The sequence below is a fragment of the Protopterus annectens genome, chromosome 8.part0 (genome assembly GCF_019279795.1).
Source record: "Protopterus annectens isolate FY-2018-M chromosome 8.part0, PAN1.0, whole genome shotgun sequence".
Classification (NCBI taxonomy): domain Eukaryota; kingdom Metazoa; phylum Chordata; order Ceratodontiformes; family Protopteridae; genus Protopterus; species Protopterus annectens.
This window is the reverse complement of record NC_056741.1, coordinates 1,320,230,098-1,320,243,043: the sequence shown is the minus strand read 5'-3', so window position 1 is coordinate 1,320,243,043 and position 12,946 is coordinate 1,320,230,098. Positions and strand designations below refer to the sequence as shown.

Genomic DNA, 12,946 nt, shown 5'->3' with positions numbered 1-12,946 from the left:
GGTAGTCGGATGGCTAACCAACATCATGTCTGGATAATTAAACCAAGAACTGAACTATTTTGAAGCAAAAATGTATCAACGACGGATAGTGCGCTGATTAAATAAAGCACAAAACCGATAGCAAGGTATGTCATGGTCAGGGCCTAGACAAGGAATACAGTACAAATGAAAATCCTTATGAGGTATTTGCTTCCCATAAGTAATACAATTATTAACTTTTACTGACATTGGTAAGGAACAAGAAAAAGTTTCCCCAACGGAATACTTAGCTTTAAGTTGAAGACTTCGGTTCTGAAACTCGAAAACAAAAATTTCAGGAGTCGGCCGACCGGCACTTGCGAACTGCTTCTGCTTCGGGCACCGCGCGGCAAGAAAGACTTATGTAATGGCATCGGCTGCATGTTTTATATCCCTGACGACCTATCGTCATGGAAGAAGGGACAGCAACCGACACAGGACCCAAGACTTTGTTAATCAGGCCGACTGAGGGCAACCTGCCAGCAGATTACCCAAATGTAATGACTGCAACAGTGAAACACAATGAACATCGTCAGCGTCACTAAACCCATTAGACAAGGGAGTCCTGAACCCTGCAACTCTGAAACCGAAGGCCGGATCGGAGAAGCAGTCCTGATGGTATGGCCCGGGTAGCTCACGGCTCCAACAAGGGATACAGCTGAAGCCACCCACATCTGGATCTGGGCCTTGAGGAATCTCCTCATCATCCTGTCCATGTCCCCCTCAAACCTGCTTTCAGAGAAGACAGTGATGGAGGGGCGAGTCAGGAGTGCTTGGACTTGACTGAGTGGGTAGGAGATTTGCTTGAAGATCTCAGATCCCGAGCCAATGGATCCGACATCAGAGCCGACAGGGGAGGAGGTGATAAAGATATAATTTCCCCTGGATCTGCAAATGCTGGTAGATTTAAAGGGGTAGATACTGTTTTCGGAACTGAGGGGGTCGGATCCAAAGTTTTCCTGGACTTGGCTTTTAGTTCCAGAGGATCTCTCAGGGAAGCAGGGACAGACCTCTTTTCTGCTTCTTTCAAGAGGAGAGGAAGAAGAAGTTGAGGGCAAGGAAGGGGTCTGAGCCTCAGGAGACAAAGATGGAAGGAGACGCCCCTCAGTATCAACTTGTTACATCTGTCTGCTTGAGCCTGAGGATTAAAGAAAGCACAGACTATACAATCTGCTTTCAGATGTTCCTCACCTAAGCAATACATGCACTCCTTGGGACATCCTGATTGGGGATTTTATGCCTACAACTACTGAAATGCTTAAAGCTGGGGGAAGGTTTGTCAGACATACTATCAAACTAAGCCCGCCAAAAAACAATGGACACTAAAACTAGAACTCAGGAAAAGATTACAAATAGTGTAGTACAATACGTACAATAAATGTTTAAAGAAAAAAATAAGGTAATGAAAAAACATGGAAAGCAAAAAGAGTTGGAAAAGGAGATTTCTTTAAATTAGCTAGATACAGTATTAGGTCAAGTAAATACAGATTTGGCTCTAGGACCGGATGGAATATGGTAAGAAATGTTTGAAAATTTATGACACTGGCAAAGAACAATTATTTTTTAAGGATTTATAACAATGGTCAAATGAATGGAGCAATGATGACAGAATACCATAAAAATGGAGACCGACAGTATTGAATAATAATAATTATAAGATATTTATGAAAATACTACAAAAGCGATTTAAAACTAAAATGGATAATATTAAGTTAGCATACATGATATAAAGGGGAAGTGTTGTCTGGAATTATTAATGATGGTTAGAGAAATTATGGATGATATTCGTGAACAGAAAAGAAGAAGCGAAAATCATAATAGGAGACCTTAATATAGCATCTGATACAATGGAACAAGAAATCTTATGGGTAATAATAAAATACTATAACATAAGTGAAAAAGTTAAGAAATTATGTATGATAGCATATACTAATAAGAAAGTAAAAAATACTTGTAAATGGCTGGTTACGCCAAGAGGTACATAAAAACAGTGGTGTAAGACACTGATGTACAATAAGTTGTATGCTCTTTGCATTACTTATGAAAGTGACATTATGTGAAATAAATTATAAAATGAAGGAGGCGGGGTATGTAACACCTGAAGGGTTAAACATTCCAGTTCTTTTAACATTTGCTGATGACATTATAACAATTGCAAAAAACAAAATTTGGATAAAAGAAGTAATGTTGTGTCTTTCGGCTTTTCCCGGTTAGGGGTCGCCACAGCGGAACTCCAGTCCGCTAATGATTGGCAGCTGATTTTTATGTGTTGAGTTGCCGGCCCTAACGCACAACCTTCAACGAAGGTACGCCCATTCACGCATGTCTCCACAGAAGACGCTCTAGCTGAGAATCGAACGGGACAACGTCTTGCTGTGAGGCGACAATGCTACCATTTGCAAAAATGAGTGTCTAGAGGTGATACAGATGGCTTTAAATAAAGTGAAAAGTAAAGGTTTAGGTAAAGTATTAAAGATGGGGGTATATATTTTATAGTGAATTAAATTTCTGTGTTAGTTATAACATTTGGGAATACATGTGTAAGTAGAATTCAGTGGGGGAAAAAACAAACAAGAAATAAAACAAAACTGTTTTTCCTGGAGAATATATAAATTATTCAGAAAAAAATACGCATTTGATAAATTCAGTACTGGTGGGAAAAAAAGCATACTCAGCAAGGGTATTTATGTTGTCAACAGTATTTGAAAATGAATTATTGCAGATATTTTTTTCATATATATTGGGTTCTAGATTAAACCAGTAAAAAGAGGAGTTTTGTATGTAAATAAATAGGAAGGAGGTTTAGGGTTAACCCTGTGGTATATGCTGCTTTATTAAGTTTGTACAAAATGTTAAAGTGGATAAATGAAAAAGATTGAGAGATTAGTAGTAAGACTGTATAAATGTAAGTATGATAACTTTTGGGTATGCTAAAAAACGAGTAAAAGGGCAATAGTGTACAAATAAAAAAATAAAATGTTACAATGAAAAAAATATTTTTTTATGGAAAATAAAAATTGATGACATAGAAGAAGATAGAAAAGTGTGGTATAAGAATGTAATGATAAACAATTACTATGGTTTTAACAGATTAAAACGTTAAAGCTATAAAATAAGAAGCAAATGGTGTAATCAGAAAGTAGACTGTCAAGATATTTTGTTGAGACTGGTAATGGACAAATTACCAGTTATAGGAAAAATGCCATATAAAAAGAAAAGTAATAGAATATGTTTACACTGTCAAGAAGAAACTACGGAACATTTGTTTTTGAAATGCAAGACTGAAAAAGTTAAGGGGAAAACTATGTACAGTAGTTTTTCTTTTTTTTTTTTTTTTGAAGCTACAAAATAAGTTTATAAAATAAACATGGATATGATTAAATATAGATATTATAAAAACAGAAGTAAAGAACATGTTAAGAGAATAGATGTTATATGGAATGAAAAAAATAAATAAAATATATTTAACAACAAATGGATTTTAGCAACAATATTAAGTAAAATCAAATGGTAGCTATAGAAAAAGGAGTGGGGTATGACTGCAAAGGAAATTTGTAAATATGTAAATAATTTGTAACTAAAAGTTACTCTGTATATAAATAAAGATCTTTTACATTCACCTAAGCTACTAGCAACTGTGGCAGATAACGCCTTAGTTTGATGTCTCATCCAAATGATGGATCAGTACTAAAATATATGAGCTACACTGCTGCATTATAGAAAAAACAATGATCAAGAAAACTCTTGACTCTACTGGGCTGCTTTCTGATCAAAATAAATTTCATCACTCATGAAATTATATCAAAAGATCCAATACACATATCTCTCAGCTCAAAAAGCAACATGCAACACTACTTACCATGCTGCTGATTCCTAATACTCTGGTAGGTTTCCTCTTCATTTAGAACCAAAGATGAAAGACCATTGGATGTACGAACAGTTTCGCTATCTGAGGTTGGCTGTCCTAAAAAAACAATAATGATAATGAAAAAGGTGCTGTTTCAATGACAAACGCTCATGCAACTGTCTGTCCGTTGTAAGTCCACATATCTCATCACCCTTTGGGCAATAGTCCTAAATGATGAAGGATTGAGTACTTCCGAGTACTATTTGTTTTTGGGAGGAAGGCAGGGATTATAAATGTGATATTATCAATTCCCTTCTTGCATAGATGACTGAGGGTGTAATAGTCTATTACCACCAGATAATCACAGACCTTGCTTTTCTGGACAAAGCAGCAATCGGTAAGTTCAGTAGCAGTGAATTTAACTCTGAGTTGAAATCTCATCCTATTAACATGTGAGTAAGAGTGAGATACTTTAAGGATGATGTCCTCTTTGGTCAGGTCTGTGAAGATCTGGTTGAGTACGTGCAAAAAAAAAAAATAGCTGTTGAACAGCGTTCAGTACCTCTGGCAGCTTACTCCTGTTGTAGAGTATCTGGTTTCTTGAAATCACCCCCACCCTCCCAATAGGATGAGGTGAACTTCCATTCTTCAGGCAGTAGTGCCTGCTCTGAGCTTCCTAAGGAGGATGAAACTAGTGGGCCCAGCAATCATACTCCCGACCCTCAGATATGAGTGCCTCAAGAAGAGGCAGTTCTCAGAGTTCACACTAGAGTGGCAATACTGTCACGGACTGGTGTGCTCTGGAAGTAGACATGGATGGCCAAGCCTTAGAACTTTTAGGTCTTCACTCAGAAAACCCTCCATTCAGGGATGTGACTTGTCTCTGTAGAGCTCTTGGAATATTCCCAAATTTTGTCTGGTTTTAGTCAATTTTAGTATTCCTTCTGCAAAAAAAGGCAGATGGCTCTGGTCTTATTTTATTTCTTTGTTACAAATAGGTCAAGACTTTGTTGTATTTTAGGCAGTATCCATGGGCAGTAACAGCTGACAATGAAGAACAATTAACTCTGTCCATTGAAGGCACACTCCTAGACTAGGACCTGAAAAAAACTTTTAAGGAGACCTCCAGAGACAGCAGTCACTGATTCACCTAAGCCAGAGATGCTACAAGGAAGTCCCTCAACAGGGCAACAAAAAGTCAGTCATCCCAGTAGGGGAAACATAAAACATAAAAGTCCTTCTCCTGCAAGGCTTGCAGCACGATGCCTAGGGCCTTGGAAATCACTCCAGGGGCAAAGAAGACACCAAACAGGATACTTTCTATTGAAAGTGATGTCGACACAGAATGAACCAAAAGAATTATAATTATGCACTTACCATAACTTGGCATCTGTGTTATCTGTAGTCACCATTCATCCCATTAGGGTCTAGGATCCGATATTGGATCTGAGCCGGCATACTTCAAACAACAGCTTAACTCAAGCTCCTCCCCTCCCGTGATGCTCTGCTGCCCTATAATCCCTCACATCGAGTTTGCAGAAGATAGAAGACAGCCCTAGACACCCACCATCAACATAGGTCCACCCATATCCTGCTAATCTCTCAGGAAGGGGGCTAGAGGGTGGGACAGTGATATATGGCGACTACAGATAACACAGATGCCAAGTTATTGTAAATACATAACTATAAATCTGATGTTATCTTAGTCACCATTCCTCACTTTAGGGTCAGAGTCCCCAGCTACCTGAATCCTGGGTGGCCTCAGGGAAGGATATGCCGAAGGACTGTGGAGCCAAAGGAAGCGCTTCCTCTAGAAGTGAAATCCAACTTCTAATGGGAGATAAAGGTGTGAGGTGAAGACGATGTTGCTGCTGCACAAATATCATCTAAAGATTGGCGAACTGCAAATACAGCTGATGTAGACACTGCTCTGGTGGAATGAGCCTTTATCAGAGTAGTTAGAGGAACACATCTTGAAGAGTAAATGAAATAAATACATTGTGAGAGCCATCAGGAAATTGTAACCTTTGAAAGTCCCTTGCCCTTTCTGTTTGCTGAAATGTCTACAAACAACTAGTCTGAATGCCTAAATTCCTTATTTCTGTGCAGACAGAAATGAAGCTGGAGATAAAGACCCACGGCGTGCAGAATATATTCCCCTTTATTAGTATACTTAGGGAAAAAGACTGGAAGCTGAACACATTTGATTGATATTAGCTTCTGAAGCTACTTTAGGCATAAAAGATGGATAAAGTCTCAGGACTACTCTGTCCTTATGGAAAATTAAGTAAGGAGGCATAATGGTAAGGGCTTGCAGCTCAGAAACCCTCTTCACTGAAATTACTGCCACTAATAGGACCGTCTTCCAAGAAAGAAACTTTAGATCACAAGATGACACAGGTTCGAAGGGCAGTCTTGCTAATGACTGTAGCACTAAAGTAAGATCCCATGGTGGAGAAGGATCTTTTACTGGCGGTCTTAGCAAAAATACACCTTTCAAAAAGGTCTTACAAAGCCTAGAGGAAAAGGGAGGTTCAGAGTTAAGGTGAAAATTAGAAATTGCTGAAAGTTGAACCTTGATGGTGGAAAAACTGGCCCCTTCGTTAAACAGAGTGGACAGAAAGAAAAGAATCTCGGGAATGGGAGCTGAAAAGGGATCCAGATTCTTACTCTTTGCCCAGATAGAGAATATCTTCATTTGGTAATATAGACCTTCCTAGTAGATGATCTCTGGAAACCAAGGATAATATCTTTCACGGGCGAGGCTAGCCTGGACTTAGCCAATATCACTGGAAGTGGACAAACCATGCTGTCAGACGAAGGGTCTGAAGATTTGGGAGCAGAAGGAGAGATGGATGGGATATGAGATCTGGACATGGATTGAGCACCCAGGGTGGATGCTTCAACTGAGACCATAGAAGGGGGAACCACACCTGATGAGGTCAGAAGGGGGAAATGAGGATCAATTGTGCCTTGAGGCGTCTGGCTTTCTGGAGTACTCTGGATCAAAGGCAATGGGGGGAAGGCATAAAGGAGACCCGGGGGTCAATCGTGAGTGACTGCATCCCTAGGGGAGTCCCTCTCTGGGAGGAATCAAGGCAAAGAAATTCCTGCATTTGTGGTTTAGGGAAGATGCAAATTGATCACAGCTTGAAAGGCCCCACTGAAAATCTGTTGTGTTATCACCGGATTCAGGGACCACTCGTGAGGGGTCAGATTCGCCCTGCTCAATTTGTCCGCCAAAACGTTGGATGCTCCGGGAATGTCCCTTGCATTAAGAAAGCTCCCCATGGACACTGCCCATTCCAATACCCTCATGGCCTCGTGACAAAGCAGATAAGAACATGTGCCCCCTTGTTTGTTTATGTACCAAACTGCCATGTTGTCCAAAACTAATTAGGCCAATCATAGAGTACAATGCCCCATTTAGCATGTACCTCACTAGATACCTACAACAACTGGTGAGGCCACAAAAATACCTCACAAAGAGGATGTTAGGCCTTAAATACTTGTCCTATATGGACAGACTTAAAAAACTCCAACTATTCTCTGTCTCATATCGCCTACTTAGAGGCGATCTCTGCTTGACTTACAAAGCCATGCCTGACCCAGCACTGTTAGAAATGCTACATGTAAAGAAATCCCACTCCCTCCACACTACATACTCTAGAGACCTCAACCTCATTACCACAATCAACAAAACAAGCTGGAGGGACAGGTTCATAACCCAGAGACTGTCTATGCTATGCTATTACATGTCAAGCGGAGCGCCTTACTGGCCCTCTGCTAGAGAAACCTTGATGAGTGGATGGGAAATAGAAAATACACCCCAGGGATCACTCCAGTGGCTCTACTTGACAGAGGCACTGGGAACTAAGGTCGGGTGGCACGATGCCAGGGTAATCCTATGGGCGAGCCTAGTACACACCTATGAACCTATGAAAAGAACTTCAATTTTTCCTTTAAGGAGGCAATCCTGAAAGGCTTGCAATGAGAAGAAAACTGCTCTCATCTCCAGAACACTGATGTGCAGTTTGGTCTCTGAAGGGGACCACGTCCCTTGGACAGTCTTTCCTTTGAAATGCCCCCCCCCCCCACCACAAAAGATGACTCCGTCAAATGGGTGTGAGATGATCAGCGAATGACAGTGGATGATAAAGTGCTGACCACTGGACTGCAAAGGTCCATTGAAGTACTCTCATATAGTACCTTGCCATTGGGACAAAATAAATGGCAGCCGCCATGGACCCTAGGGCTCTGAGAATGTGTGAAGCTGGAGGGTAAGTCTGCTCCAACAGAATCTGGACATATGAGAATTATGCGGCAAAGAGAAAGAGCTGCAATCTCTGTCGTGGTATCCAACAGAGTGCCTATACACTCCAGATGCTGAGTTGGATTCAGGCAAGACTTGGGTGGGTTCACAGTAAACCCCAACTGATGGAATAGGAAGAGTAGGAAGTGAATGTTGTCCAATAGTTGATGCTTTGTGGGGGCCATGAGGAGCCAATCATCTTGATAGGGAAACACTTGGAATCCCAACAGTCGAAGATGAGCTGCCACCACTGCCATGCATTTGGAGAACACCTAGGGGGCTGAGTTGAGAACAAAGGGCAGGGCCCTGAACTGGAAATGACTGGCTCCTAAGTGAAAGTGGGGGAATCTCCTGGACCATCGGTCGATTTTGCTATGATGGTAATGTGTCCTGGAGATCTCCTGTGTACATCCAGTCACTGCACTGCAAAAGGGGCACAATCGACTGCACAATGACCATCCAAAACTGATTTCTGTACAAATTTAGATGACTGAGGTCCAGAATAGGACACAGGTCCCCAGTTCTCTTTGGAACTAAAAAGAAGCGGGAGTATGTTCCAGATCCTCTGTGTCCTGTGGGGACCTCCTGGATGGCTCTTTTTTGAAAAAGGTTCGCGACCTTCTTCTGGGCCAATTCTTTCTGACCGGTTGGCATGTCTGGAAGAGTTCTGGTCTTTGGTGGGGGGTCGTCTAGTAAGGGAATGTAACAGCCCCTGAAAATAATGGTTAGCACCCATTGATCGTTAGCAATATTTGCCCAGGCTGAAGGGTGCAAGGACAACTGGCACCCGACTGCTTCCAGGGATAGGCAGTTGGGTAACGCCTCAGGGACACTGAAAAGGTTTCTCAGAGAAGGGCTCCCATGAACCTTGATTCTGATGGCCTCCCCTGCCTCTGGTGCACCAACTGCCATTGAAACCTCTTACCTGTCCCCTGAAAAGAGGAATCATCTTGAACGTCATGGAATGGAGATTGTGTCTTATGGAACCACACTTAATAACTCCCTTTGCTACTCTTGAATCCCTCGAATCTGAGAAGGTCGGGTCCATGGTCAATGCTCCTATCCACGAATCCGAAGGTCTTGAATCCGGAGCCTTGGATCTGGGAGAGGGAGCGAAAGGTGTCGGATCTGAAGACTTGTGGTCTGAGACTTTGGATCCAGGAGTGTACTCCCTGGATGTCTGGGGATCAGGAGGATCTCAGATCTGACACTGCCCTGGCTGGAGTCGGATCCGAGTACTTAGGATAAGACAGCCTGGGATGTTTAGACAGGGCTTCCTCAACTGGAGGAATCTTCTTCTTAGCCCCTGAAGGACCCGCCTTGGCCGGGGAACCAGTGACCAAGGGGCCTCCCTTCCCTAAACCTTTAATTAGTAACTTGTTCCAGCGGTCGACCAGAACTCTGGGGTTGAAGGCAGCACAAATACCGCATTCAACCTCGAGATGGTCGCTGCTGAGACAATACAGACACTCCTCGTGTGAGTGGGAAATGGGCATTTTCAAGCCACAGGAGGAGCATCTCTTGAACCCTAAGGGTTTGTATGACATTACCACAATGAAAGGAAATACCCAACACAAGGTCCGGACACAAGCAAAAAGTTCAAGCACCAGAAAAAAACCATCCGAAACACTAACTACCAGAAAACTTTACAATAATAATACTCATTTATCTGGAAAAGAGACAGTTTACAATAACCCACTAGAAGGCCTGCAAAAAGGGTGCCAAACATCTATGTAGAAGAAAACGGATGGGATAAGGGAAAAGGTGATAAATTATAACTACCAATATAAGACAAAAGGGTTAACCCCCAAAGAAAGAAATTCCAACAATGAATCACTTACTAACTATGAGGAAGTGAGCAATCTGTATCTGTCCTGATGAAGCAGCAAATGAGATCTGAGGGATTAGAGGGCAGCAGAGTATCATGGGAAGGGAGGAGCTTGAGCTAAGCTGTTGTCTGAAGTATGCCGGCTCGGATCCGATATCAGATCCTAAACCCTAATGTGAGGAATGGTGATTAAGATAACATCAGATCCTCCTTTATAGTCTCCAGGGAACAGTGTGCTGAAAGACCTCCATCATTTCTGATACCTTCTTCATGCCTGGTAGAAGCAGAGGAATTATCCTCTGTCCTGTTAACAAAGTCTCTTGGTCTATCTGTAAACATGAAAATGAACAAGACCAGAACCCTCTGAGTTTGCTAGAGATGAGCAACTCTGATTTCTGCCCACATTACAAAGACAAGCTGTAAGTAAGTGAAATGCCCAATCTCTAAATTGCTGATTTGTGTGGGTGTATGTGCGTGTGTGTGTATGCATCCTATTTTGGGTTGTCAGCTTGCTCAAGATGAGCTTCTATGCCTCGCCCCTGTGAGTGCAAGAAAAGATGTGGTTCAATACAACACTGCACTGGACTAAGTAGGTAATTAGAGAATGAATAAAAATTACTTGTATTGTCACTTAAAAAACACATATATATCAGTAAATACCTGATTTAATGTGATCACTGCTTTCTTCATCAAATGCTTGTCTCTGAAAGGCTTCAAAATTAGTAGAGGCATCATTCTCTGGCAAGCCATGTGATATCTGTCCATCTCCTGGTCTGCATACCTCAAACCTTACCCAGCGGTAACTATAGGAACATAAATACAATGCAGTCATTATTAACATTTGAAAAAACAGATGCAAGTATGCTTGTCCTTGTGTTAACATTTTCATAAGTTTGAAGTTACTGGAAATAGGATAAAGAGGATATTTCTTATGTTCTCAGAATAAAGAAATAAAAGAAATACTGAGCAGGGACTGGAAAGAGAATATAAAAAAAATATGTTCTATTAGATTTTTCCATTTATATCATCTTGTTTTTTGTGCCTATGTTATGAAAAAGAAATCAAAAGCAACAGTTTAAAAGAAGAGCGTAGCTAGATAATTTTGCACCCAGGGCTGTCTCCTGATCTGGCAACCCTCATCAAAAAATATTTTCTTTATTTGTACTGTATCAAATCACTTTCTACATTTGTAGCAAGCAGCTGATAAAGTTTATGCCATGCACGGAGTACTACAGTGCTTCAGTTTCCAGACACAAAGTATTTTTTTTTTACTTTTAAACTGCAGTAAACTACAGTCTATGCTATACATGAAGTAATATAGTATTTCAGTTCTGACCACAAATGCAATATTGGCATTTTGCCAGTATGCAGTAAAGAATTATTGGGATTTGCCAATCATGCCCTAAACACTTTGCAGTGGCTGCCCCTTTCGGCACACTCAAGCTATGCTTCTGGTTTAAAACATCCTCTAAAAAAGAGATCAAAACCAGCGACATCCCCTTAATTTTCAGATAGTTTTAGGGTCTGAAACGGTATGAAGCTAATTAAACAGCAAATTGTACATTTATAAAAACATCTTTGATGTTGTGAATTACAAAAGATGAAAAATAAAGTACAGTTGTGTACACTTAAATGTAGATGTTCGATTGTATTCACTGTTGCAGTCATTACATTAGGGGTTATAGTCATTGCATTAGGGGTTATCCTGCTGGCAGGTTGCCCTCAGTCGGCCTGAATTCCAAAGTCTTGGGTCCTGTGTGGGTTACTGTCACCTCTTCCCTGACGTCAGGTCATCAGGGGTATAAAAGATGCAGCCAACGCCATTTTATTCAGTTTTTCTTGCCCCAGATGTCAGGTGCCCCCAAAAAGGTAGGCTAAATTTATGTAAATACAACATACATGCACCAGAAATAAGCTTTACCTTCATCTATAAGCAAGTACACCACCTAGATTGTATAGATTAGAGAAGTAAAGATAAGTTCCAGCAAAAATAAGAGGGATGGTGGATGGGTAACCTGGACTGCAACAGTAAATACACTCGAACATCTACATTTATGGTAAGTGTACACAACTGTACTATGTTCTTCGTGTTTCACTGCTGCAGTCATTACATTTGGGTTGAGTCCCAAATCTATGCTTGGGGGGGCTGGAGCTAAACAGCATTAGGAGTGGCTATGAGGCCCTGCAGAACTGCAGTGGCAAAGCCTGCCCTGGATTTAGAGTAAACAGGCAGATTGTAATGCTTTGTAAAGGTATGCACTGAACTCCAAGTAGCAGCCTCTAAAATCTCTTTGGTTGGTACTCCCCTGAGAAAGGCTGCAGAAGTGGCTGCAGCACTGGTTGAATGTGGCCTAATGCCCTTAGGCACTGTTTTGCCATGCTGTGAGTAGCAGAAACGAATGCAGTGACCTATCCACTTTGAAATAGTCTGCTTGGAGATGACCTTTCCTTGTGATGCTGTGGCATATGCCACTAGTAATTGTTCTGTCTTTCTGAAAACTTTACTTTTGTCCAAGTAGAATCTACGTTGTCTGTGTATGTCCAAAGAATGCAAAATTTTCTCCCCCTTGTTCTGTGGATTTGGATAAAAGGTTGGCAAATTAATAGTTTGGTTAAGGGCTACACTGGATACCACCTTAGGCATAAATGTAGGGTTTGTTCTCAGAGAGACCCTATCTGGATAAAAAAATGATAAAGGGTTCCATGACCATGACAGCCTGTAGCTCTGAAACTCTTCTTGCAGAAGTTATTTCTAGGAGCAGAGATGTTTTGCAAGATAAGAATTTTATATCTGCAGTAGCAGCTGGCTCAAAAGGAGGTAAGGTGAGTTTTTCCAAGACATAATTGAGGTCCCATGCAGGTATTGGCGTTCTCCTTGGAGGCCTTAAGTTTTTGGCTCCTCTGAGGTACTGCCTTTGTAAAGGATGAGAAAAGAGTGGTG

The 12,946-nt window shown here is 41.3% G+C and overlaps 1 protein-coding gene across 6 annotated transcripts in view; it reads right to left on the bottom strand.

Moving 5' to 3' along the window:
* The window catches only part of TBRG1 (transforming growth factor beta regulator 1), a 675,454-nt gene that overhangs the window by 78,672 nt on the left and 583,836 nt on the right, over nucleotides 1-12,946 (bottom strand). For all 6 annotated transcript variants that reach the window (XM_044080849.1, XM_044080848.1, XM_044080847.1 and 3 more), the window contains 2 exons: nucleotides 10,666-10,808; nucleotides 3,878-3,982 (listed from right to left, as the gene is read on the bottom strand). In XM_044080849.1, coding sequence (XP_043936784.1) covers nucleotides 3,878-3,982; nucleotides 10,666-10,808 — 248 coding nt within the window. The remainder of the gene's footprint in view (nucleotides 1-3,877; nucleotides 3,983-10,665; nucleotides 10,809-12,946) is intronic.